Below are 25270 nucleotides of genomic sequence, written 5' to 3'. Positions count from 1 at the left end.
GTGTAAATATAGCTTAGCAGAGAAAGGCATTACTTCCAATTCCGCAATTTAGTTTTTGATTCTGCGACTAAATGACAAGATACTCACCCGATGGTTGTTTCATTTTGTTCCACACACTGTTGTAACTTTCATCTTCCTGACTGATGTAGTTCCTCGCACTTTGTCTTCGTTTAAAGAGACTTGAACAAGTCTCTCACTATTACAATTGAAAATTTCTTGTTTGATAAATATTTCGTCGTTTTTGAGGTCTTCATCCACATCTTTAGTTTTAGCTGCTTGATAAAAGTGGCCAGTTGCAACAAAGTTGCTTTTAACAAGCACAATACAAGTCTGAATACAGAATGCTTTTAAAAAGTGACCCATAATCATTGTATCAAGAGTGGATTGATTTTCATAGGTCACTTTAGCAATGTTTTCTAAGCAATGAGACTTGCTACTCTTGTTCTAACTTTGTGCAAATTTCGGACAAAGAAATCGAAACAAGAATGAGATCAAATGCAATTATCTTAAGTCGTTTTGGCAAATTGCCATCTCATCATCTGGGCCGCTGAGGGGAGGGAGACAGTTAATACACATTGAAATTGATTGTTTGTGTAGCGTTTAAGTTCAATATAAAAAAACATTCAAGTGCATGATTTCAATCTTATTCAAATTCTCAACTAAGCTACAAGCAACTTAGAAATAAACTGGCATACAACCCCATCACAAAATATGAAATGCTAATTGGCTGGTTACATAAAGTAAAAGGTTTAATATATCCTGTATAACTAATCTTGTTATCTAAAGAGTCACAAAGGTCTTAGGACGCTCAGTTACGTCTAAGCTTCATTTCAGAAAAGTAGATGTTGCCCCAATCCAAGTCAATACTTTTCCAAGACATAAATGTTGGTTCATTACTGGGCTTATACGGGATCAATCCATTAAGATAGCAGCTGTGACACCTGTTGAACCACCATCCACCCTGAAAACCAACACTACAACCAAAGTCGTTGTCAAAATCCTTTGTAAAGAACCTCATGCCATTCATTCTGACAGCAGGAGGGTCCATATTGCAGGCATCGCCCGCTGTTCCACTGTAGTCAGAATGACTAATACGATATCCATCACTTTCGTCAGCAATCTTAAAGCTACCATATTTGGCAAAAAGCGATTGATTACCTTTAAGCAAATGCTTCAACTCTATGCGTAGAGTTGTGTTAGAACTAGGGCTGGCAAGAGAGTGCATGTTCTCTAACCCGATCCACATTTCTTTCTCAACATCGCCAAAGCCATGCTTATAATCAGACCAGCCACGGTTGAAGTCGGTTGAGCCATCAATACGGCGCTGAATCACAGTCCAACCTCCGCCGTCTGTTTCCATATCACAGTAAACCTTCAATACTTGCTTGTTCGGTCTGGTTATGTGGTAGGCGCCACTTTCTTTCTTACCACTGTCGTAGAGATCTTTGCAATCTATGGAATGAACAAAATCATTTCAAAACGCATACAGCTGAATCTGGGGTTGTTGAGCATTGCTGTAGAGGTTCTTGAAATCTTATTAACACGAATTTTTCAATATATACAGAGATGTACCTCGGGGGTTTGAAGGGAGGGAGGCTGGTTCAGAGAAAATTGAAACGTTTTAAAAGACCGCAAGCAATCGTGGTTAAGAAATATTCTGGAATGTATTTTAAGCTAATGTTAAGGGCGTGGTCCCTAAAATGTTCTGCTCGCAGGTAATCCTCGTCTGCACCTCTACAGAATGTTATACAATTTCCCCTCGTTTTAGGGTTGTTACAGAAAAGTCCTTGCGTTCTATAGAAATTTCCCGATAAAGTAGAAAATTAAAATGCTTCAACCCTTGATTCTTAAACTCTTGCCTTAAATTTCGCAGGTTTTACTCCAAGAATAACGGACTCAGTTTGAAATCTTTGAATACTGTTTATTATTTTATATTTGCTTAAAACTTTGAAAAATCAGTTTTCACACGTAGAGCTTCCTCACCTTACACATATCAGAATATCAACATTAAAGGAGTTGTGAAGAAAAAATAAAGTTCGACATGTAACATGGGCATGGGGTTGGCCGCAAAAAGCTGCATATGAGAGTTGTTGTGTTTGATTAGCCAAACATTGCCACGTAAATAGAGCCATGGCGTTCCAAAACGCATTATCAAAATGAGCCTTTTCCAAGTTCTTAAGAGCGTGTTCATCAAAATTTTTCGGGGGGGGGGGGGGGGGTGACACCCCGGACTTCCTGCTTGTTGACACCTCTTTGTATCCCCCCTCCCCCTTTCCCCTACAATAATTTTTGTATACATACATTGCGATAATTGCATAGACAATAGTTTTGGTCAATCTAAGGTTTGTAAAGATTTCATTCCTATGCTAGAAATACATCCTGGTTCTTTTTTAAACTCGGATATTACCATAACAATCTTCCTGAAGAAAAGAATAAAAAAGAAAATTAGAATCATTATGCATCCAGTACAAAAGAAACCTACCCGATGGCTGTTTAATTTTGTTCCAGTCAGCACCTTTGTTTTTATGAAAAGTGAAACTCTTCGCACCGTGATCTTTTTTTAAGAGACGAGAACAAGTTTCTTCTCTACTACAAGTAAAAAACTCTTGTTGGATAAATACTTCGTTGTTCTTCGACTCTTCGTCAATATTCCCACCTTCAGCTACATGATAAAAGTGGCCAAATGTAACAAAGTTGCTTTTAACAAGCACAACACAAGTCTGAATGCAAAATACTTTCAAAAAGTGACCCATAATCGTTGCCTCAAAATTTGAATGATTTTCATACGATGCTTTAGCGATGTGTTCTAGGCCGTAAAACCTGCCACTCTTTTTCTAGCTATATGCAAATTACAGTTAAAGAAGTCGACTCAAGAAAAATATCAAATAAAATAAAAATTTATTTGGCAAACTTCCATGTCATGGTAGAACAAGCCACAGCGCATGGCTCATACCAATTCATTAAAACAATTCGGTTACCTGGAGGTGAATTGGAATTACGCTTTGAAGATAACCGAAATGAATCAACAAATATAAAAATTGCATTACCAAGTTGTTAAGGTCTATTTCCTAAGTGAACGCGGAAAGAAAACAGTTTTTTTGTGTGAGAGAAATTGGCTTTTTCTAGGCGCATAGGAAATCTTTTTCATAGAAATATTGATAAATACAGTTGACATCCGCTATCTCGACTGCCCGCTATCTCGAACATTCGCTATTTCGAACCAATATCTGTTTCCTTGGTTTTGCTATAGGGTTACGTATAGAAAAACCGTTCGCTATCTCGACTGCCCGCTATCTCGAACGTTCGCTATTTCGAACCAATATCTGTTTCCTTGGTTTTGCTATAGGGTTACGTATAGAAAAACCGTTCGCTATCTCGACTGCTCGCTATTTCGAATATTCGTTATGTCGAACCGTTTTCTGTTTCCCCTGGACAAAAAGTGTTCGCTATTTCGAACTTTTTTATTTTTGGTTATTTGAAAAAATTAAAAATACGAGTAAAAAATCAGTTTAAACGGCAGATGACAGTTAAATGATTAAAAAGACAGTTTCATAATACATTTTTATGAAGTAAGTGATAAGTTCTTGCAGTCTGACAATAAATTTTCTTGCAGTCGATTGTTTAAATAAAAGATTTATCATATGAGTCAAGGGACCTGCAAGAGGTCCAGCAACATCTTTCAAAAATCTTGGAGTCAGATTATCTGGGCCAGTTGACTTGAAGGCTTTCAAATTATTAAGATTGCGAAGAACTTCAGGTTTATTGACTTGCCGAAAGTTAAAACCGTAACTCGTTTGGACGATAACGCTGTTATTCTGCCAAATGAATTGACTGGGTAATAACCTGAAGCCTGTGATGGAAAAAACTCAGAGAAGGAGCTTGCAATGTTCCTTTTATTATCTATCAATCCCCAGAAATTTTGAATGCGTTTCAATTTGATGGGGACGATTTTATTCATAGGATACACTTGTTTGACAGCCTTCCAAAAGTCTCTCGGATCCTTAGATTTTCACTTAGCAAGCTTCGATGATATTTGGCTTTAGATTTGTTGATTAGTCTATTAACTTTGCTTCTTGCGTTTTTGTAGAGGCACCAATAGTTATCGGCCCCAGACCTCTTTGTCTTGAGAAGATAGTTGTCCCTTGTTTAATCGAGTTTCTTATATAAGTAACAACACCACCACCCCTTTCTCGTTTATGCTCATTTCTTTGAGTAATTAAACAACCAATTTGTATTTCGTCGCATATCCTGACAGTTCCTTGCTATTGTTGGGTACAAGATGACTCTCACTTATTCCCATGACACTTATGTTATCACATCCCGGTCTTGGCAAAACTCTTCGAGATCGTACTTATGAGAAATATGTTCAAGTATATTTTGATGTAGCAACTTGATGCCGGAAGAACTGGTAAAATCTTCCAAATTCCTTTGACCTGCCAAAGATGGACAAAGATTCAAAGCTATGTTACCAATAGGCCGCAAAATCATTGTCAGTAGGTGTTTACAACTAAGGCTTTACAACTAAGACTATGATCTCGTTTTGCTTTTTTTCTGTCATCACCACCATAAAGGCCCTTTGACACAGATCCAAAAGAATCACACGCGCACAACAGTTGCATCCTCCATTGTTCAAAGTTGGTATCAGATCGTTCTCGAAAACATTTTTAGGATCTCCATTCAATCCAATAAGGCTTGGTAAATAGAATTTATTTAAACTTGCACCGCTCACAGTAACCAAAAACAGATAGAAACACAGCAATGAAAGCACTTGTCGCTGCCTTAACAAAGCAGGACTTTCAAAGTGCCTTACATGCAAATTTAAACAGTTTTTACACTGCTTACCTGGTACAGCTAATTAAACAAGTTATAGCTCTTAAATAATGCAACCCAAACTTTTTCAAGCATTTCTTCATCTAGACATTATTCAACTCTCCCCTATGTTTTTTTCACTGCCTTAGAATGCTTTGTAACTCATTTTGACTAGATCCACCCAGCTTTGTTTCATTTGAAAAACTGAGATTATTGATTTTCTTTCTACCCTCTCTAATTGCAAAATGGCTGACATCGAATGCTTCTCTCGAGTTGATTTGACTGTTAACGCTAAGAAGCACCAGTCTCACCCAACATCCTTGTCGAGCACCTTTTTGAGTTTGCACTATTCTGATGTCTGATCATAATTTATGTTGCCGTGCATTTTCTTTATTTAAATAAAAAGCACTGATCAGTGTGATGTGATGCATAGAATCAATCTTTTCGTCATAATTTGTAGGATGGGATATCTTACACAGTTGAAAACCAATTGGTTATAAAGAGTAACAAACATTAGTAACAGGAAATATTCCATGTTGATTATGCATTTTTAGACATTTCTAAATTTTCTGCAAAAGTCCTGCTTATATTGCTAAAGCAGTTGGACTTCTTAAACATTCTAAACTCTTTCTACCACACGAAAGCTGGCTGTCACTGCCCGAAATGATTTGTAAACTCTACTTAAAAAACTATGGTATCTAGAGCTGCATAAGTTTTCCCAGAATCATTCAAGCAAGGCCATTAACAATACCAACGACCTCTTTTAAGTTTAAAAAGTTGAATGCTTTCATTCATGGAAGAAGGGCCTTGTTAGAAAATAAATTGGAAGATTCTGTTTGCATGCTTAGCAAAGATTTCCCATGTCTTTATGATACATGCTCAATTCATGCACAAGTTCATTCACCCATGTGTACGTTTTTTACTGCACTTGAACGAAACATAACCTATATTGCGTCATAGGTAGGTTGATTTAGCTCTACATATATCAGAGGCTATGTTGAAGCGAGGCAGTTTAGTTGTGCCTCAAATGCAATGACCTTGAATTTTGAAAGGACGCATGGAAGGAGGGATGATTCGAACATTTGATCTTTGTTCCATTTGAATAGGTTTGTAAGACTAAAGTGTACTATTAAGGTTTTTGGCCGTAAATAACAATTGTTTTACAACCATTATTTGTAACAAGAAATAATTTATCACTCTTTAAGCGGTACTTTAAATCAAAACAAAGTGTTGTGCCAGCCCTAGAAGCGACTATGAAGGAAAAATCTTATGTTGGAAAAAGGGCGAGTCTCAAATTTGGCTTTGGATCGCTGTCCAATCGCACCGACTGTTTTCATCTCACAATAAACCTTCGCTGGTGTTTTTATGTAAAGAGACATTATTTGGCGCCACTTTATAAGAAGGCAATGCTGTTAAGACGCTTGCTATCTTTCAAGTCAACAAAATGCAGTTGAAATACGTTTTGATCATTCTTGGTTAAAACGAAGTAGTTGCACAGCTGCCGTCTTCCAGACAAAATTGTTTAGGTCATAGCTTTCTCTTTGCATTCTTTTACTAAAGAGTTGCAAAGGCTACTGGTTGCTTTTACGTTTAGGGAGAGAGAAAGATGTAATATGTTCAATTAAATGCGTTGAACAAGCTTCTTAGTTTTGTGGGCGACGCATAGCTGAATAATCACGCGTATTTATATCTACGTTTGAATTTTTGTTCAGTGATTATTCTCTCTGCATTGAAAAAAGTTTTTTTTCATATACGTTTTAACATTTGGAGAAAAATGCCTTTAAATATGAAAGCGTTTTGAAACATGATACTAAAGCTTTCCGTCTGACACTATTCAGAGTATAAAATGTCAGAACATAGACCGAAAACTCTACGCCAGGAAATATATATACCCAGTTGTGGATCGAAATAGGCGATCCACAAACGCGAGCACATGACTTTTTAGCTTGTCCAATCATTTCCGCTTGCCTATTAAGGTTACGGTAAACGTTTTCTGGATGAAAACATCATTTTTTCGATTTTTTCACATTCAAGTAGCCGAACTTTCAAGGCACACAATGATACCAAATTTGAAACAAACAGAAATTTTGAAAGTGGAAAAAATCCCATGTAAACGAATGTTTCCATAATTTCTTTATCAAAACTTTTAGTTGAGGCCTGAAAATTTCTTGACCTGTTAAGCCGATTATCGTTGCTTTGCGGTTGTGGTCGCATGTCTCATTTACAATATCGCATGGCACATCCATATATCCAATGTACGCCCGTGTTTATTTAAACAGGCTTATTGATCTTAAATTCCCCCAGGACCTTGAGGTCTAGAGGGCTTCATTAACTAGCAAAAGCTATTTTTAGAATGGAGTTATTTAAACGTAGGAAAATATGCCTAAAACAGTATGAATTTGTAAGCGATTGCAAGAAAATGAAATATCAAGGAAGCATTTTCAGATTTTTTGAAGGAAGTCGTTGCAGAACGTTTCTTCTCGTTCCGCTCGCAGGAGGTCTGACCTCGTCTTTAGGTTCTGCCCTAGGGCCTCCGAAACCTTTCGGCGTTCTGCTCATGATTGAACAAGCTATAATTTTTTCTAGAACCGGTTTGAAACTGCTGTCTTAGAGCAGACTGTACACATGGCTCAAGTGTTTAGAGGATTTTCCCATCCTAGTTAACTCTGGCGCATGGATTTTAATTACCGGCTAAACTAAACGGTGCTGGTTAAAACATTTGCCGTCAAAAAAGGAAATGTCTTAAGCGTAAAGATTTTAAATTGAACAAGTGAAACATGGAAAAAGTCCAAACACTTTTACATACCTGATCAGAAGTTTGATTGATTTATAAATCATTCGATCAAATCATTCTAATCATTCACGAAACATTTGAAAGCTCGATATTCAGAGGTTCAACCAATTAAGAAGTGTAAACTACTCGTATACCTACTGTAGTTTCATAATTAGATGAGTTTGTTCTTTAGTTTTTTCTTTCTGTCTTGGGGATGGGGGCTACTGCTTTTCTTCCAAAGTTTGGCTCCCCTTAATGAAAAGTTGACATCCATCAATATATTTTCATTGGAGTCCTGCCTCTTCGAAATATACATGTCCTTTCCAGACATCTTTTTACAAAGTTTGCATTTTATTCAGAACGACACCAGAATATCCTTCGTACCTATACTTAGCAGACACATACCTCGACTCCTTAGCCAAGCAATCCAAGCCAAGAACAGCTAACTTTAAAATATCTATAAGGATCCTATGTGTATACTAAAACCTAGTAAACCACCTCCTGGTTTCTTCGTTTTCTTCCACGCAGCAACAGGAGTTTCGTCTTTTCAAAAAAAAACTTTGGTCTTTACCTGGAAAGTACTTCTTCTTGAAACCCTTTTCTTGTAAAACACGAATGGAAATAATTCTGATTTTATATCATTTCAGCTTTATCCAAAGAAGTTACAGCATCTTTTTCCAATGCTTGAAAAAAGGGCCTAGTTGTAAAAATATTTCTCTTCACCAACATGGCGCACGTTTCAATGCAGCATACTATGATTAAGTGAGGTGCCTTCATTGCCTGGGAGCAACTTTTACTTCGTCTTGGGACTTCACAAAATATCTTGTTCCAGCATATTTCTATCTTGCAACTTGGTAAAGCCAATTTTTAATCAAATGCTAATTAGTATGGTAGAAAGAGTATTGTCAAGATCATGCTATAGTGCCACATTGCAGCTGAGATGCCAATTTATCTTTATAGACAGTTTCTAAGCATTTTTGTTAATGTGGGCACCGTATACAACGCCGAGATAATTTGTACTTAGTGTTAATGCTAGAGAAGAAGACCAGCATGTATGTTCACATATAGTTCACATTTTTAACATTTTGTGTTCGTAATGGAAAGACATTCCGCTTAGAATTCAACAGATGATATTCTTTATACATTTTCGTAAAAAGCTGATCGAGCAGCAAATGTTGCTTGAAATCCAACAATTAATACACATTTAAATTGATTGTCTGTGTAGCGTTTAAGTTCAATAGAAAGAAACATTCAAGTGCTTGATTTCAATCTTATCTAAATTCTCAACTTAGCTACAAGCAACTTAGAAATGAACTGGCATACAACCCCATCACAAAATACGAAATGCTAATTGACTGGTTACATAAAGTAAAAGGTTTAATATATCCTGTATAACTAATCTTGTTATCTAAAGAGTCACAAAGGTCTTAGGACGCTCAGTTACGTCTAAGCTTCATTTCAGAAAAGTAGATGTTGCCCCAATCCAAGTCAATACTTTTCCAAGACATAAATGTTGGTGCATTACTGGGCTTATACGGGATCAATCCATTAAGAAAGCAGTTGTGACACCTGTTGAACCACCATCCACTCTTGTAAAGACCACTACAACCAAAGTCGTTGTCAAAATCCTTTGTAAAGAACCTCATGCCATTCATTCTGACAGTAGGAGGGCTCATATTGCAAGCATCGCCCGCAGTTCCACTGTATTCAGAATGACTAATACGATATCCATCACTTTCGTCAGCAATCTTAAAGCTACCATATTTGGCAAAAAGCGATTGATTACCTTTAAGCAAATGCTTCAACTCTATGCGTAGAGTTGTGTTAGAACTAGGGCTGGCAAGAGAGTGCATGTTCTCTAACCCGATCCACATTTCTTTCTCAACATCGCCAAAGCCATGCTTATAATCAGACCAGTCACGGTTGAAGTCGGTTGAGCCATCAATACGGCGCTGAATCACAGTCCAACCTCCGCCGTCTGTTTCCATATCACAGTAAACCTTCAATACTTGCCCGTTCGGTCTGGTTATGTGGTAGGCGCCACTTTTTCTGTTACCGCTTTCGTGTAAATCTTTGCAATCTAGGGGATGAACAAAATCATTTCAAAACGCATACAGCTGAATCTGGGGTTGTTGAGCATTGCTGTAGAGGTTCTTGAAATCTTATTAACACGAATTTTTCAATATATACAGAGATGTACCTCGGGAGTTTGAAGGGAGGGAGGCAGGTTGATGGTTCAGAGAAAATTAAAACATTTTAAAAGACCGCAAGCAATCGAGGTTAAGAAATATTCTGGAATGTATTTTAAGCTAATATTAAGGGCGTGGTCCCTAAAATGTTCTGCTCGCAGGTAATCCTCGTCTGTACCTCTACAGAATGTTTTACAATTTCCCCTCGTTTTAGTGTTGTTACAGAAAAGTCCTTTACATTCTTTAGACATTCCCGATAAAGTAGAAACTAAAATGCTTAAATCCTTAAAAAACTGGACTCTTAAACTCTTGTCGGGAATTTCGCAGGTTTTACTCCAAGAATAACGGAATTAGTTTGAAAATTTTGAATACTGTTTATTATTTTATATTTGCTTAAATCTTTGAAAAATCAGTTTTCACACGTAGAGCTTCCTCACCTTACACAATTCAGAATATCAACATTAAAGGAGTTGTTAAGAAAAAATAAAGTTCGACATGTAACATGGGCTGGCCGCAAAAAGCTACATATGAGAGTTGTTGTGTTTGATTAGCCAAACATTGCCACGTAAATAAAGCCATGGATTTCCAAAACGCATTATCAAAATGGGTCTTTTCCAAGTTCTCAAGAGCGTGTTTACAAAATTTTCCGGGGGGGGGGGGGGGCGATTGGGGGTGACATCCCGGACTTTCTGCTTGTTGACACCTCTTTGCGTCCCCCTCCACCACAATAATTTTTTTATACATACATTGTGATATTGCATCGACAACAGTTTTGGTCAATCTTAGGTTTGTAAGGATTTCATTCATATGCTAGAAATGCATGCTGGTCCTTTTTCACACTCGGATATTACCATCATATTCTCGGATATAACTCGGATATTACCAGAAATATTTACGCGCAAATGATGCACCCTTCATGACGAAAACTTTAAGAAAGGCAATTATGCTCCGTTCACAGTTACGTAACAGATTAAACAGGCATAATACTTCTGAAAACTGGAACGCTTTTAAAAAGCAAAGAAATAGGTGTGTGAAAATTCTGCGACAAGCAAAAACATCATATTATGGTAACCTTGATATAAATTCTGTCACTGACAATAAAAAGTTCTGGAAAACTGTAAAACCACTTTTTACTGACAAGGTACAAACCTCTTCAAGTATTACGCTTATCGAAAATGAAAAGTTTATTACGAATGACAGTGAAATAGCTGAGATCCTTAATGAATTTTTTACAAATATCACAAAGACAATTGACATTGCCCCTGGTGAATGCATTCTCAATTCGACAGACCATTTGCTGGATCCTGTTGAAATTGCTGTTGAAAAATATAAACATCATCCCAGCATCCGCAAGATTAAGGATAAGGTAAACCATGGCACATTCTTCGAATTCAAACCAATTACAATGCAGGCAGTCAATGATGAATTATTGAGACTAAATACAAAAAAAGCGTCTACAATTGAAAGTATTCCTCCGCGGATACTGAAAGAAAACGAAGACATTTTTGCACCATTACTGACGACAATTTTCAATAATTCATTGCTCCAGAAAACGTTTCCTGAAGATCTTAAATTAGGAGACATAACTCCACTATTCAAAAGTGACAAAACTACAGAAAAACGAAACTATCGACCTATCACCGTTCTATCCGCATTATCAAAGGTCTTTGAACGGCTTCTATATGCTCAGATGGTCGACTTCGCGGATACGTTCCTAGTTCCCTACTTATGTGGTTTTCGGAAAGGTTTCAACACACAGCATGCGCTGTTGAGATTAATGGATATCTGCAAGAATTCCCTAGATAAAAAAGGGGTGGTTGGTGCCTTGCTAATGGATCTCTCAAAAGCGTTTCATTGCATAGACCATGAGCTATTAATTGCGAAATTAAATGCCTATGGTTTTTGTAAAGATGCTCAATTATTGATTTATAATTACCTGTCCGGTAGAAGACAAAGGGTAAAATTAAATGGTTCATTCAGCACTTGGCGAGAAACCTTTGCAGGTGTACCACAAGGATCAGTCCTTGGGCCTCTTCTCTTTAATTTATATATTAATGATTTATTCTTAATGGTAACTGATACTGCAGTATGTAACTTTGCTGATGATACTACGATTTTTGCAGCTGACTGTCAATTAGATAAAGTTTTAGAACGGCTAGAAACTGATGCTCTTATTTTATCAAAATGGTTTCCAGAAAACTTTATGAAATTGAATGCAGGGAAATGTCATCTTCTTACTTTTGGAACAAATCAAGATGACCTTAAGATCAAAATCGGTGAGGCCATTGTTGAAGAAAGCTCTGAAGAAAAACTGCTAGGGGTGATAATAGATAAAAATCTTAATTTCAAAAGTCACGTTCCAAATTTATGCAAAAGAGCCAGCCAAAAACTGCATGCTCTTGCTAGAGTTTCGCCATTTATGGGTTCTGATAAACTGCGTCTCCTAATGAACAGCTTCATAAAAGCTCAGTTTAGTTACTGCCCCCTAATTTGGATGTTCCATGACAGATGTCTGAATGCTAAAGTAAATAAAATCCACGAAAGAGCACTCAGAATTGTTTATAAAGACAGTCATGCTGACTACGAAGCATTGCTGACTTTGGATAATGCAGTATCAATTCACCAACGCAATCTACAGTACTTGATGATAGAAATATACAAAACCAAACATAACCTGAACCCTAGTTTCATGAGTGAGATTTTTGAAACAAGAAATGTACATTATGATTTGCGAACTAAAAATAATCTTTGCATTCCAAAAGCCAGGACAACTTCTTATGGTATAGAAACTGTGAGATATTTAGGTCAAAAACTGTGGCAAACACTACCTCACAGTATAAGAGAGTCCCAATCATTGGCAACATTTAAAAAAGAATTAAGAGCACACCCTATAGAATGCGACTGTAGATTGTGTAAAAAATTTATTGCTGGGTTAGGTTTTATTTAGAACATTATACCTTAAACCTTTTTAATATTGTATCATATATTTTTATTTCATACTAACTCTTGATAGATAGTTGGCCTTAATTAGCTTCTTTATAGCTATCAACCGTTCATTTAGTACGCCAACTTTAAACAAATTATTTATTATTATTATTATTATTATCACAATCTTTCTGAAGAAAATAAAAAAACAAAATTAGAATCATTATGCATCCAGTACACAAGAAACCTACCCGATGGCTGTTTAATTTTGTTCCAGACAGCACCTTTGTTTTTATGAATAGTGAAACTCTTCGCACCTTGATCTCTTTTCAAGAGACGAGAACAAGTTTCTTCTCTACTACAAGTAAAAAACTCTTGTTGGATAAATACTTCGTTGTTCTTCGACTCTTCGTCAATATTCTCACCTTCAGCTACATGATAAAAGTGGCCAAATGTAACAAAGTTGCTTTTAACAAGCACAACACAAGTCTGAATGCAAAATACTTTCAAAAAGTGACCCATGATCATTGCCTCGAAATTGGAATGATTTTCATACGATGCTTTAGCAATGTGTTCTAGGCCGTAAAACCTGCCACTCTTTTTCTAGCTATATGCAAATTACAGTTAAAGAAGTCGACACAAGAATAATATCAAATAAAATAAAAATTGATTTGGCAAACTTCCATGTCATGGTAGAACAAGCCACAGCGCATAGTTCATACCAATTCATTGAAACAATTCGGTTACCTGGAGGTGAATTGGAATTACGCTTTGAAGATAACCAAAATGAATCAACAAATATAAAAATTGCATTACCAAGTTGTTAAGGTCTATTTCCTAGATGAACGCGGAAAGCAAACAGTCTTTTTGTGTGAGAGAAATTGGTTTTCTCTAGGCGCATAGGAAAGCTTTTTCATAGAAATATTAATTAATAATGATACTAATAATGTTTAAATAGGTCAACCTCTTAAACACACGGAGTGCTGCTATCAACGAGGGCCCTGTATGTAATAAAATTTATAATAAACCTGCAAGACTGTTTAGAAAGCATAAACCAATTGTATCTCTTCATATAAAATTGTTTTAGTTTACGGTAAAAATGGAAAAACGAGTCCAACTGGCTTAGGCTGCTAGGAAGTTCGTTGAACACTCTCGAGATTTGCGCTGCAAATTTGTTGTTTCTAGTGTTACGATCATGATTCAAGGATTTAATAAATGTGTTCATAACTTCTATAGATGTTCTTTTTAAGCATCTAAATACCGGGAGACAAGCCTTGTATTTATTACTGTTGTCAGTTGATATTAGTTTGTAATATTTTTGTTCTTTTCTGTAAATAATCTTTAAAGCTCTGTTTTGAAGTGACTCAAATCATCCACAGTCTGTTTCAGCTATTCTTAGGATAGAAGTAGAACGGTAAAGCATCCCTGGTACCATAACTGCTTTATACACACTTTCGGCAGCTAATCTTGTCAGTAAAGGTCTTATCCTCTAGAGATGTTTGAGCTTGCTAGTTACTTTCTTATGTTCAGGCTTTGATCCAGATATTTCTTTTTAAGAGACGAGAACAAGTTTCTTCTCTACTACAAGTAAAAAACTCTTGTTTGATAAGTGCTTCGTTGTTCTTCGACTCTTCGTCAATATTCTCACCTTCAGCTGCATGATAAAAGTGGCCAATTGTAACAAAGTTGCTTTTAACAAGCACAGCACAAGTCTGAATGCAAAATACTTTGAAAATGTGACCCATAATCATTGCCTCGAAATTCAAATGATTTTCATTCGACACTTGAGTATTGAAATAGGTTTTAAAGATCTAAGTGTTATAATAGGGTTCTTGACCATAAATATAAATTGTTTTACAATCATTATTTGTAACAATGACTATTTCATCACCTTTTAGGCAGTACTTTAGTTCGATACAAAGTCTTGTTCCTGCCCTAGACAACGAAACAAATCCGACAGCGAAAACCATTGTATGTAATTCTATTCATATTACAAAATCATTGGCGTTGTCCAACCGCACGGAATATTTTTATCTCGCAATAAACCTCTGCCGGTGCTGTTATGTGCTAGCCAGTGTTTGACCCAGGGGCGGATCTAGAAAATATTCTGACTGTCGCACACAAGGGTGTGGTCGGAAATATCATTCGTGACCACACCCCTTGGTTTTTAAGGATATTTGCCCCCTTCTCATTTGAGCAGTCGACACGCACATTAAATTGGCTTTTATTCAGAACGTGGCCAAACTGTTGTTTATTCCTTATCTGAGTTTTCAATTGATACTACAGAATCATTTGTGTTGTTTCTTAGCCAAGCGTAAAGCAAGAAAGCGTATTGACGGTTTTCCTTTCATAGTCAGGCAAAAATTCGAGTCGTCTTTTTCGATTTGTTTATAGTATACGATGACAAACCAGGCCACGCGAAAAAATAAAAAAACATCATTGCAATGAATTTTCAGAACTAACCAAATAGAACAAATTTACACAAATATTCATAAAACCTGCATTAATAACTAATATTATTTAATAGCTAAACCAAATCAGCGTGTAAACATGTATTTTACTCCGAAGAAACCCCTTCGAATTCAGGGGAATACCCAAACAAGTAAACATTACCCGGAAATATCTGAAAGCTGATAAAGAACTGAAAATCCACATTGAAAAGATTCACTTTGAAAGTTTTGTCTAAGTGAAAATTTTTCTCTGCCAACGTCCTGAACATTATTTCTTCGCCAGAGCCAAATCGCAGGTATCGCCCACTGATTATCACCCCAGTCCAGTGCATTTATTGACATTAGTAGGCCCTCGATCCATGGAGGAGGTAATGAACATCGAAACTTGAAAACATCCCGTGTCGAATGTTACTCTGAAAATCTAGCGACCTTTGTCTTCCAAATTACCAGGTTTAACGTATTCGTTTTACATGTAGCCAGCCGACTCCATAACACAAAATTCCTTTTCTCCAGTGAAAAACTTGCCCATGCCAGGCATAAATAAGCTCAAAACTGCACAATACACGCAATGAGGACGGATTAATCTTAGCCCAGTGGCTAGTTAGCCCATTAAGCTTACTAAAAAACATACTGTGCACCGAAGTTCGCACTATCTAGCAATTTGATTGGCTAAATATTTTGAAACAAAAGCTGTGCGAATCGGTGCGAACGTGCTACTAATCATACTGTGCACCGAAATACCCTAATCTAACTACATTGGTACCCTGTTGTTTTTTAGTCAGGATGCTTTGAGATTTGAATCAGATTGAATCAAGATCGAGATAGAATTAGAGATTGTGTTTAAGATTTTGCTTCTGTTTATGGCCAGGTTTAAATCATGCATGATTCAGACCTTGGATCTTCCTGCTCCTGCACGGTGTTCAGTTGTCAAATATAACTGAAGCATAATTCCCGAGTAAATAGAATCAAAACACAAATTTGCCAATAAGCGAAAAAGTTGTTGTTCAGCAAAAACCTCTCTCGAGACAGATTCTTAGTATAATTTTAAAAGTTTGACTGTCGCATGTGCGAACGGTGCGAACGTCTAGATCCGCCCCTGGTTTGACCCCCGTTTTGTTTAAAGCCAATGCCATCTTTCAAGTCAACAAAATGCAGTGAAAATGCGTTTTGATCATTCTGGGTTTAAAACCAAGTAGTTGCACAGCTGCCGTCTTCCAGACAAACTGTACAGGTCGTTGTTTCAGTAGCTTCCTCTTTGCATTCTTTTACCAAAGAGTTGCAAAGGCTACTGGTTGCTTTTACGTTTAGGGAGAGAGAAAGATGTAATATGTTCAATTAAATGCGTTGAACAAGCTTCTTAGTCTTGTGGGCGACTTATAGCACATAATCTCTGGTATTTTAAATTCTTGAAAAGATGATATCGCTGATAAGTCTTTTTGATTACTGATAAGTCTTTCTGCATTGGGATAAAGAGCAGAAACTTTTCTTTTGTGTCTTTGGGATAAAGAGCAGAAACTGTTGTGACTTTTAGAGAATAATGGCTTTGAAAAATGCAAAAACTTTCCAACATGTTGATAAAGCTTTTCGTCTGACACTTTTCAGAGTACAAAATGTCAGAACATAGATCGAAAAACTCGACCCAAGGAAATATATATACCCAGTTGTGGATCGAAAGAGGACAATCAGAAACGCGAGTACAAGACTGTTGAGGTTGCCCAATCAGTGGTGCAGTAGTGGCCTTTGTGTAGCAGTAGTGGCGCAAAGGCAAGGTTGATAAAGCAATAAATCAGACGCCAAATAGTAAAATAATCTTGACAAATAAGCAAGTCCTTCCATGAGTTAACCAATGGGCATGCAACAAGCGGCTTGCTTAAGATTGTTTTTCGCGATCTTATTGTTTGGGGCTCTTCCTGAGTCCCAGGCGACAGGCTACGGCCCGGGAATTCATCCCGGGTGCCCAATCTCTCGACGCTAATGTATGCGTGCATTTTTCAGCATGACTTTGTTATGGCAGCAAGTTCGTTTTAAACTGAAAATCAGATACAATTTTTGCCTTTGAAATTTCTCTGCCATTGTTTGATTCCTTTGTGGCACTTGTTTAATGCCCCCACCCTGAGCATGAAACGTTCTGCCCCTGCTCCCTTGGTGGTGTGTAAATTGTCGCGATTCTTCGCTAGAATGATTGCTGAGGAATGAGAACGATATTTCTAAATGACATGCTAAGGTAAAAGACTCAGATTGAAAACAAAGTTTTCGTTTCAAGACTTTTTGTCGCTCTTCGTCATCAAACCAGTCTGATAGTGTCGGGATATGACGTTAAATGACCATTTGACCAGCCACGTGAGTCTGTTTTCTTCGAACTTGTTCTAATTGTATCATTAGAATCTCTTATCAGCTCCCAAGAGCAACTGATGCCATTCATTAGATGCAATTTACCGATAACACTCTAAGCTCCATTCTTGCCTAGGCCAAAATGGTGAAACTGTGACCGCTGGCCCAATCCGGGACCTGGTATGATCATATTCTAGTGAAATATGTTTACATTGCAAGTAATAATATCATAACGATTTAATATCATGTTTTGATTGAAATATTGGCGACTTAAATTCAATTTCCATATTGCAGTACCGCAAGTTTTAATTTTAATTGATGAATGTTCATTTTGTTTGGCGCATTACTTTGATCTGGTTTAATTTTGGTCTTTTCTTTTTTGCTTGAGTTTAACACGTCATGGCCTAGGCCATGCCTCATGGAAGCTTAATCTGAAAGATAATCTTTGTTAGGGCATTTTCATTCTCTTTTGATATCGTCTAAATTGTTATCGACCAGCTTTACAGCCCATCCTGCAGTCAGTTTCTCCTCAATACTTCTGTTTTTTTCACAATAGAAATTTCTTCATCAAAACCTTTTAACGGTGACATATTTCACCCCCATGGTTGCTTCCCTGTTTTCCAATTTTAAAAACTTGAGAATTTTCTTTTATATTTCTGTGATTGATTTAAAGAAAATTGCCCAAGTTTCCTATCTATAAATCAACCATCTATCTCTATGCAGACAAGTTTAGTAGAATTTTTTTATTTGTTGTATTAAAGCCTCTCTCTATTTTCAATTTTAGAATTTCATTCATATCAAATTTTACCAAATAACAGCATTTTATAGAAGATCGAAGTAAAAGTACATAGCATTGTTCATATTGATTATACAAGATATCTCTGAACGTACTTTGCTGAGCTTTATAGCCTTGCGAATTATACTTGCGAAATGATAGGTGGTAGCGGCATATGAACGTAGATAGCAAGCCCTTGTTTGTCTTATACGAGGGTGACATATGCGAGGGTGACTTATCTGAGTTTGACAAATGCAATTTGGACTTTTAGAATTTGACTTATGCGAGTTTGACTTCTGCAAGTTTGTTTAATGCAACTTTAACTCATGCAAATTTGACCTATGCAAGTTTGACTTATGTTAATTTGACTTATGCAACTATTTGAGTTTGACATTATGGACCCTATACGGCATTAAAGTTTATGCTCTGCAACGTAGCTTAAGAAACAAGCAAATGGTCCATATGCCTGCAATAAAGAGAGGGAGAAATAAATCAACATGAAAGAAGTGAATGAATGACAGAGAGAGTGGCATCCAACACGGCTGAACAAATGGCTCTAACTGCAAAGAAACAATTGATGCTCAAGATCAAATTGAAAGTTTCAAATTGAAGACGTTGTCCCTAATTTAATTGATACAAAATGGAGATGAAACTGATAATGAATATCAGCAGGAACAGCGATGTTGCAGAATGTTGAAATTATTTTTTTGGGCAACTTGGACAAAATATACAGAAAAAAGAGTCCCTAAAAGAATATGCAAGCATCGAGATAGCGAGCAAATGTTTAAACAATTTTAAAGGAAGTAAAGCGTCTACTATGCACTATCAAATCATTACGATCACTTAATTGCAAAGAGAATCGGAGACAAGATTTCAAATGATTCGATACATCGTTGAAGAATCATCTAAACTAACATCTTGAAGAGTGAATTCCAGCCTTAAACAGAGAACGGAGACCTTGAAATTCCATTACATGCCATCTATACAGCTTCACGTGTAACAATAGCTCGGAATCATTATCACGCTTGCAGACGCATCTGCATTGTAACCTTCTAAAAGACTCTTTTTCTTTCCTCTTGGTCTAAATAAATTCGGTGATATTTAGACTTAAGAACTTATTTCCAGGCGAAGAGCAAAATGAATCCTGTCTTTGATATTGTAAAATGCTCGTAGCATTAATATTTCATGGATACTTCTGCCTTTTGTCATTCTTCTAAAGGACCTTAAAAATTCCTTGTTGGAAAATTGGCATAAATGAACACATTTCAGTCTGGGTCAATGCCTAGTTCTATTTAAACTATTGTGCATTGTGACCTATAGCTTGGATGTAAATTTCTTGTACTGTTCTGTTTTCACAAAAGACATGAATTGTACCACTGCTGTAGTCTTAAGCAGAAAAGTCACAATTACAATTTATCTAATATTTGTTGCCGCAAAAGTTGAATTTTGTACTAGCGCTATAGACCAAATAAGTGTTCTTAGTAGAAAAACAATTGGTTATTGCATTTGACTTTCCAATTTTGCTGAAAAGATGCCAAAACAAGGCATTTTTTATTAAATACAGGCGTTCTCCTGGCGTTCTCCTGAACAAAACTTTTTGCTAGCCAAAAAAGTTGGCAACTTTTTTCCTAGAACAGGTCAAATGGAAATCTTCTTGTTATCAATTTACCAGAAAAAATTCCTTGATTTTGCCAAGTTCTGGACTTATTTTTTGTTTTAAATCTTTAGTGCTGTGCCTGTGTATTAGTCAGCGACTGGTCGATTGTATAACAAACATGATCCCGCGAGCATCAGGGCACAGTAGTCAGGGAGTTGGAGCAATTACTTTTGCGATAAATACAAATAGGCTGTGACGGACGGAGCGTATGCTGTGACGGACAGACAGGATAGAAAAGACTTAACAAACAGATTTCACCTTTTCAAGTATTCGACCTAAGCCAACAAAATTGAGTAAAATTTAAAATATTTTCAACAATAACATAGCATTAAGAAACGTGATATATCACTTTAAACCAGGGCCGGCGAAATAGGGGCCGGCCATGCCCCCCCCCCACTTTCCTGCAGAGTTAAAGAACAATTTTAAGCAAAAGTGGAACTAAATGTAGTATATGATTCTGTAAGTAACTTTGCCTAGTATTCTCTTAGATGTGTCCTTAGTTTTACCTTGGTTGCTATGTCGTTATCATAGAAGACAAACATAAAATTGAATATGGGAATTAGATCGAAGAAATCGGTTATTGCCTAAGTTTTACAACGAGTAACAGCTTGGCTTAGCAAATAGATCGATAAACCTAGTCCAGAATAACTTGGTGCCAGCAGAAATTAACGAAGCTTCATTTTTTCAAGTGCCTAAACTTGGCACACAAGGTCTATCTATTAGCGAAAACTTTCTCAGAAACATTACAAAAAGAGAGAAATCAGCTGTTGAAGGAAAAGAAAAAAGCTGGAAAGAAATTTTTTGAGAATATGAGAAATAAAGTGAGGGCAGATTTGTTCTTAAAAAGTATCATCAAGAAAACTTCAGAGTTTGATCGTTTGGATAATCCATTCCTAATAAGAAAGAGAAAATATCGACGTAATTATAAATTCAATTTAAACTCATTTTGTCAAGCCCAGTTTGAAGGTTTTTCAAATTTTTGTTAAAGCACATCTCCGAAAAAGTTAAGATCAGATGTTACAAAGTTATACCTTAACTGTACAAAATCGCTTAACTTTTTTTTTTGGTAGATAGTTCTTCTGTTGATATTTCAACGATAATGTTTTCCATTAATCCGTGTTTCATTTATTTTTCTCCCCCATCTTTTTTCGGGTACTTTTAAAATCTAAAAAAGGTTTAATTACGAGCTATTTGATAGTGGTTATTCTAAAACTTTGCAAAACTTTTCTATTTCAAGTCAACATCACAATAGACGCGACGAATTTTAGATTTAGTTTCTGGCCATCCCTTAGACACCATGATTCTAAAATTTTGCTTGCCACCAACCATGGTGGCGGCCTTTCCTAAGCCTTTTCAAGACTTTAAGATTTGGGCCCCTACACTTTCAAACAGGTTTCGCCGGCTTTGTGAACAACTATATTTCTTTTTATCGGAAACTTTTATGCCCGAAAGCAGCAATGAGTCGTCGTGACAACAGAAGTACAGATGTACGTGACGGACGGACTGAACAATTACATTTGAGATTATCAATTTTAAAAAGCACATTTTTTGTTATCAATATCTAATAGAGATACTGTCAAAAGGAATGCCCGTTGCTGAGATGAACCGGCATTTTTTTGTAAGTCCGGTGAAATTTTGCACATAGAAAGACGGTTAGTTAAAATTGATAATATATTCTGCAGTTAGAGCAAACGTGCCTCTGTTTCGAACTAAAGGAAGAAAAATTTAAAGAAAAAGGTGTCATGAGAAGAATGAGAATAATTAAACTATGGTCTAAATGATGCAGCTATAATATATACTGTAAAAGTTCTATTAAGCCCTCTCTCTTTTAAGCCCCCCTCTCTATTAAGCACTACCCCCTTATCAAGCAAATTTTTGAAATAAGCTCCCGTCTCTATTAAGCCCACGTCCCTATTAAGTCCCCCTCCCTCTTTAGCCCCCGATGTCATACAAAGGAAACATGCGCATCGACTGGATTTTTTAACGGGTGTGATGACGATAAGATTGTGTGCATTAAATAAAGCATTAGAAGTCAGTCCAAATATGCTTAGAAGATGTCCCAGGGGTTATCCATTGATCCTGGTGACTCCGAGGAAAATGAGGACATTATAATTGATTGATTTTAAGAAACTTTTGAAGCTGCTAGCAAAGTTTTTTGAGAACATTTGTATGACATTTTCATACCAAAAACGCATAAGGACATTTTTATAACATTTTCTATATCGAAATACTAATAAGCCCCCTCTCTAATAAGCCCACCCCTCCATTAGGCTCCCCCATCCAGGACTTCCGTTTACGATTGTTTATATTCATATACTATTACGATGAATTGTTGAGGATGTTTTCATCTCTTTGCCGCTGTTTGTTTCCATATCTGTATACCATTACCGATGAACGACCTTTTCTTAAAGCACTTTTGAATGTTCCATGTATAGGAACATATGCCATTTTATTGTGTACGTTATCAATGGCGGTGCCAGCCACTACGCTCTAAGAGGGGGGGGGCAAAACAAAAGATCCTAGGCCACGCACGTTTTAGCACCAGAAAATGCCCTTTTACTAACAAGGAACGAAATTTTTACCTGAAGGCAACGCCCATGACTCACTTTTGGCTATGTGAAAGCAGCTTGAAAATCTTAGGATTACATCGCAAAAAGTATGTTGCCAAAATATTACCCCTCCCCAAACATTTTCTCATCGGATTTAGACAAATTGCAAAATTGATCCTGCCGTAAACTTGGGGGGACATGTCCCCTCCCCAGTCTTCCTCAATCCCCCCGTGGCGCCGCTTCTGTATGTTACTAATGTAAACGATAGTATATGAAAACCACAAACAAAACACCATCATAACATTATGCATTGTCCCAACTTTGAAGCCAGCCAATCGAAAGGCTTCATCTTTAAACTGTGGATTGAAAATTTTAATCGACAAAATAAGCTTTTTGCATGCAAGCAAGAAAAAGTGCTATAACAATTCGTTTTATTTCTAATATACTTATTAGCGTATAAGATGTTCGTGCTAAAGTTTCCAATTTGTGAACCTTATATTGGCGGCTCAGTTTCGTCTGATTTTCATTTCAGAGAACTTTATGTTACCAAAGGAATTGCTTATTCCGAACCATGTCATGTATTGCTTGTCTGAATTTTCTGAGTCGGGATACAAGCCATTTAGCTGTGAAGACGTGGCGGCGTTGTACCACCACCCACCTTCATAAATAACAGCACAGTTTTTAACAAAATTTTTGTCGTTGTCGCGATCTAGGGTAGTAAACTTTTGTCCGTTGTTCTGCATGTGGGAATATTCAATATTGTTGAAACCATCACCTGCGGTACCAGAATACCTAGAAACACTCAAAGTATATCCATCAGTTTCGTTGCCAATCTCAAAGCTACCATATTTAGCAAAAAATAGGTTGTCGCCCCTGAGCCAGTGCTTTAGCTCTATCCGAAGGGTGGTACTGGCATTAGGGCTGGTGAAGGAGTGCATATTCTGTAACCCAATCCAGAAATTCTTCTCAACATTGCCAAAGCCATGTTTATAATCAGACCAGCCACGTTGAAAATCGGTTGAGCCATCAATACGGCGTTGTATTACAGTCCAGCCTCCGCCGTCTGTTTCCATGTCACAGTAAACCTTGATAACTTGCTTGTTCGGTCTGGTTATGTGATAAACGCCACTTTCTTTCTTGCCACTGTCGTAGAGATCTTTGCAATCTATGGAATGAACAAAATCCGGTCAAAATGCTTTATCGCTTTTCAGGTTAAAAGCAAGGCCTAAAAAATAACAATTTTTTAGCATACAAGGACAAGCGCGATTGGTTATTACTCTCGTCAAACTGCGTTGGTATTGAAATGATAATTTACCACTACATATATTATCATTAGAGTCCTTCCTCGTTGAAACATAACTGTGCTTTCCAGAACTCTTTTTTACAAAGTTTGTTTTTTATTCAGAACGACAGCAAAAAATCTGTAGTACGTATATTCTTCAGACACATACCTGATCCAAACAAATAGCTGCTAACTTTGAACTATTTATAAAAATCTTGTGTGTGTACTAAAACCTCATAAACTTACCTTCTGGTTGCTTTATCTTCTTCCACGCAACGCTAAGAGTTTTATCTTTTTTTAATGAACTTTGGTCTTCACCTGGAAAGTTCTTCTTATTCAAACCCTTTTCTTGCAAAACATGAGAACACTTTTCTTCTTTATTGCAAGAAAAAAATTCTGATTTTATATATATTTTATCTTTTTCCAAGGCGGTTTCAGCATCGTTTTCCATTGGTTGAAAAAAGTGTCCAGTAGTAACAAAATTGCTTTTGACTAGCATGATGCAGGTTTGAATGCAACATACTCTGATCAAGTGAGTCGCCTTCATTGCCTGGGGAAACTTTTGCTTCGTCTTAGGCCTGAACAGAATATCTTGTTCTGGCAGATTTCTATCTTAGCATCTTGATAAAGCCAACATGCATTTAATCAAATGCAAATTAGTATTTATAAAAGGGAATTATCAAGGTCATGGCAAAGTGCCACATTGCAAATGAGATGCCAATTTATCTTTATACACAGATAAATTGTATTGGATTTCGATGCTAAGGAAGAACACAAGTATATAAGTTCAGTTAAAGGCTTTGTTTTCCACTAATACAAATGAGCCCCAATCTTCCTATTATGCAAATTAGCCTAAACGATGGATCCACACACCAAGAGTGGTCAAAACCGTGGAGCGGTTCAAGCGCTAAACGGACTGGGTCCGAGTATAGGCCTCCCAGCATCCGTTTTCAAATTTTGTTTAGGAATTTAGGACTTTCTAAAGCCAAGTTTCAGGACTTTTCTAGGACCCAATAATAATTATTTAGGACTTTTTAGGATCTCTTATTTGATCAAAAAAGTATTTGGCACGGCAAAATTTGAAGGAGGCATTCTATAGCGAGAAGCAATGCCTAGCGGAGATTCTGAAGATCGTTGGACGAAAAGAATACAAGTATGCAATGTTTCACCTTTTTTGTGCGTAGGGACGTCCCAAAAGGGGAGACGGGTATGGGGGCACTATACCAACTTACACTTTATCCGTGTCATGAAGAACAAATCATGGTCAAACAAGAATGTGACGATATAGAACACAAGACTGGTGACATCGAACAGAAACTTGCTCAACAAACTGCCATTTGATGTCCAGCTAATAAAAGATACATATTCCTTTATCCGGAAGTTAGAAATGAATCTGTTCCACTCAGCTTAATTTCAAGTCTCCCAATGACAATTGCAAAAGTTTTGCAGCCGTCATTCCCCGAGTATTTTGAGTTACATAGAGCATTACCGTAGAGAATTTCTGTGAACTCATAAGAAACTAATGAGGAT

The 25270-nt window shown here is 36.8% G+C and overlaps 2 protein-coding genes across 5 annotated transcripts; both read right to left on the bottom strand.

The window, feature by feature from the left end:
• Window positions 1–808: 808 nt before the first annotated feature.
• LOC135681690 (microfibril-associated glycoprotein 4) lies at window positions 809–24267 on the bottom strand. 2 transcript variants are annotated; one of them, XM_089111927.1, is made up of 2 exons: window positions 23987–24267; window positions 809–1452 (listed from the first exon to the last, which is right to left on the bottom strand). In XM_089111927.1, the coding sequence occupies exons 1-2, from the start codon at window positions 24237–24239 to the stop codon at window positions 809–811; spliced, it is 897 nt and encodes a 298-aa protein (XP_088968053.1). In that variant the 5' UTR covers window positions 24240–24267. The 2 variants fall into 2 exon arrangements, with proteins under 2 accessions (XP_088968053.1, XP_065052341.2); XM_065196269.2 differs by lacking the exon at window positions 809–1452 and adding an exon at window positions 19381–23623.
• On the bottom strand, window positions 8585–15736 carry LOC135681689 (ficolin-1-A). Of its 3 annotated transcripts, XM_065196267.2 has the most exons (3): window positions 14588–14798; window positions 12948–13127; window positions 8592–9662 (listed from the first exon to the last, which is right to left on the bottom strand). In XM_065196267.2, the coding sequence occupies exons 1-3, from the start codon at window positions 14664–14666 to the stop codon at window positions 9019–9021; spliced, it is 903 nt and encodes a 300-aa protein (XP_065052339.1). In that variant the 5' UTR covers window positions 14667–14798; the 3' UTR covers window positions 8592–9018. The 3 variants fall into 3 exon arrangements, with proteins under 3 accessions (XP_065052340.1, XP_065052339.1, XP_065052338.1); XM_065196268.2 differs by lacking the exon at window positions 12948–13127 and having other exon boundaries at window positions 8585–9662; window positions 14588–15736; XM_065196266.2 differs by lacking the exon at window positions 14588–14798 and having other exon boundaries at window positions 8599–9662; window positions 12948–13478.
• Window positions 24268–25270: the final 1003 nt, after the last annotated feature.

This window comes from Rhopilema esculentum, chromosome 12 (assembly GCF_057945365.1).
Source record: "Rhopilema esculentum isolate cy_ngs chromosome 12, ASM5794536v1, whole genome shotgun sequence".
In the NCBI taxonomy this organism is placed as follows: Eukaryota; Metazoa; Cnidaria; class Scyphozoa; order Rhizostomeae; family Rhizostomatidae; genus Rhopilema; species Rhopilema esculentum.
The sequence above is the reverse complement of the archived record's forward strand: the minus strand, read 5'-3'. Positions and strand labels throughout refer to the sequence as shown.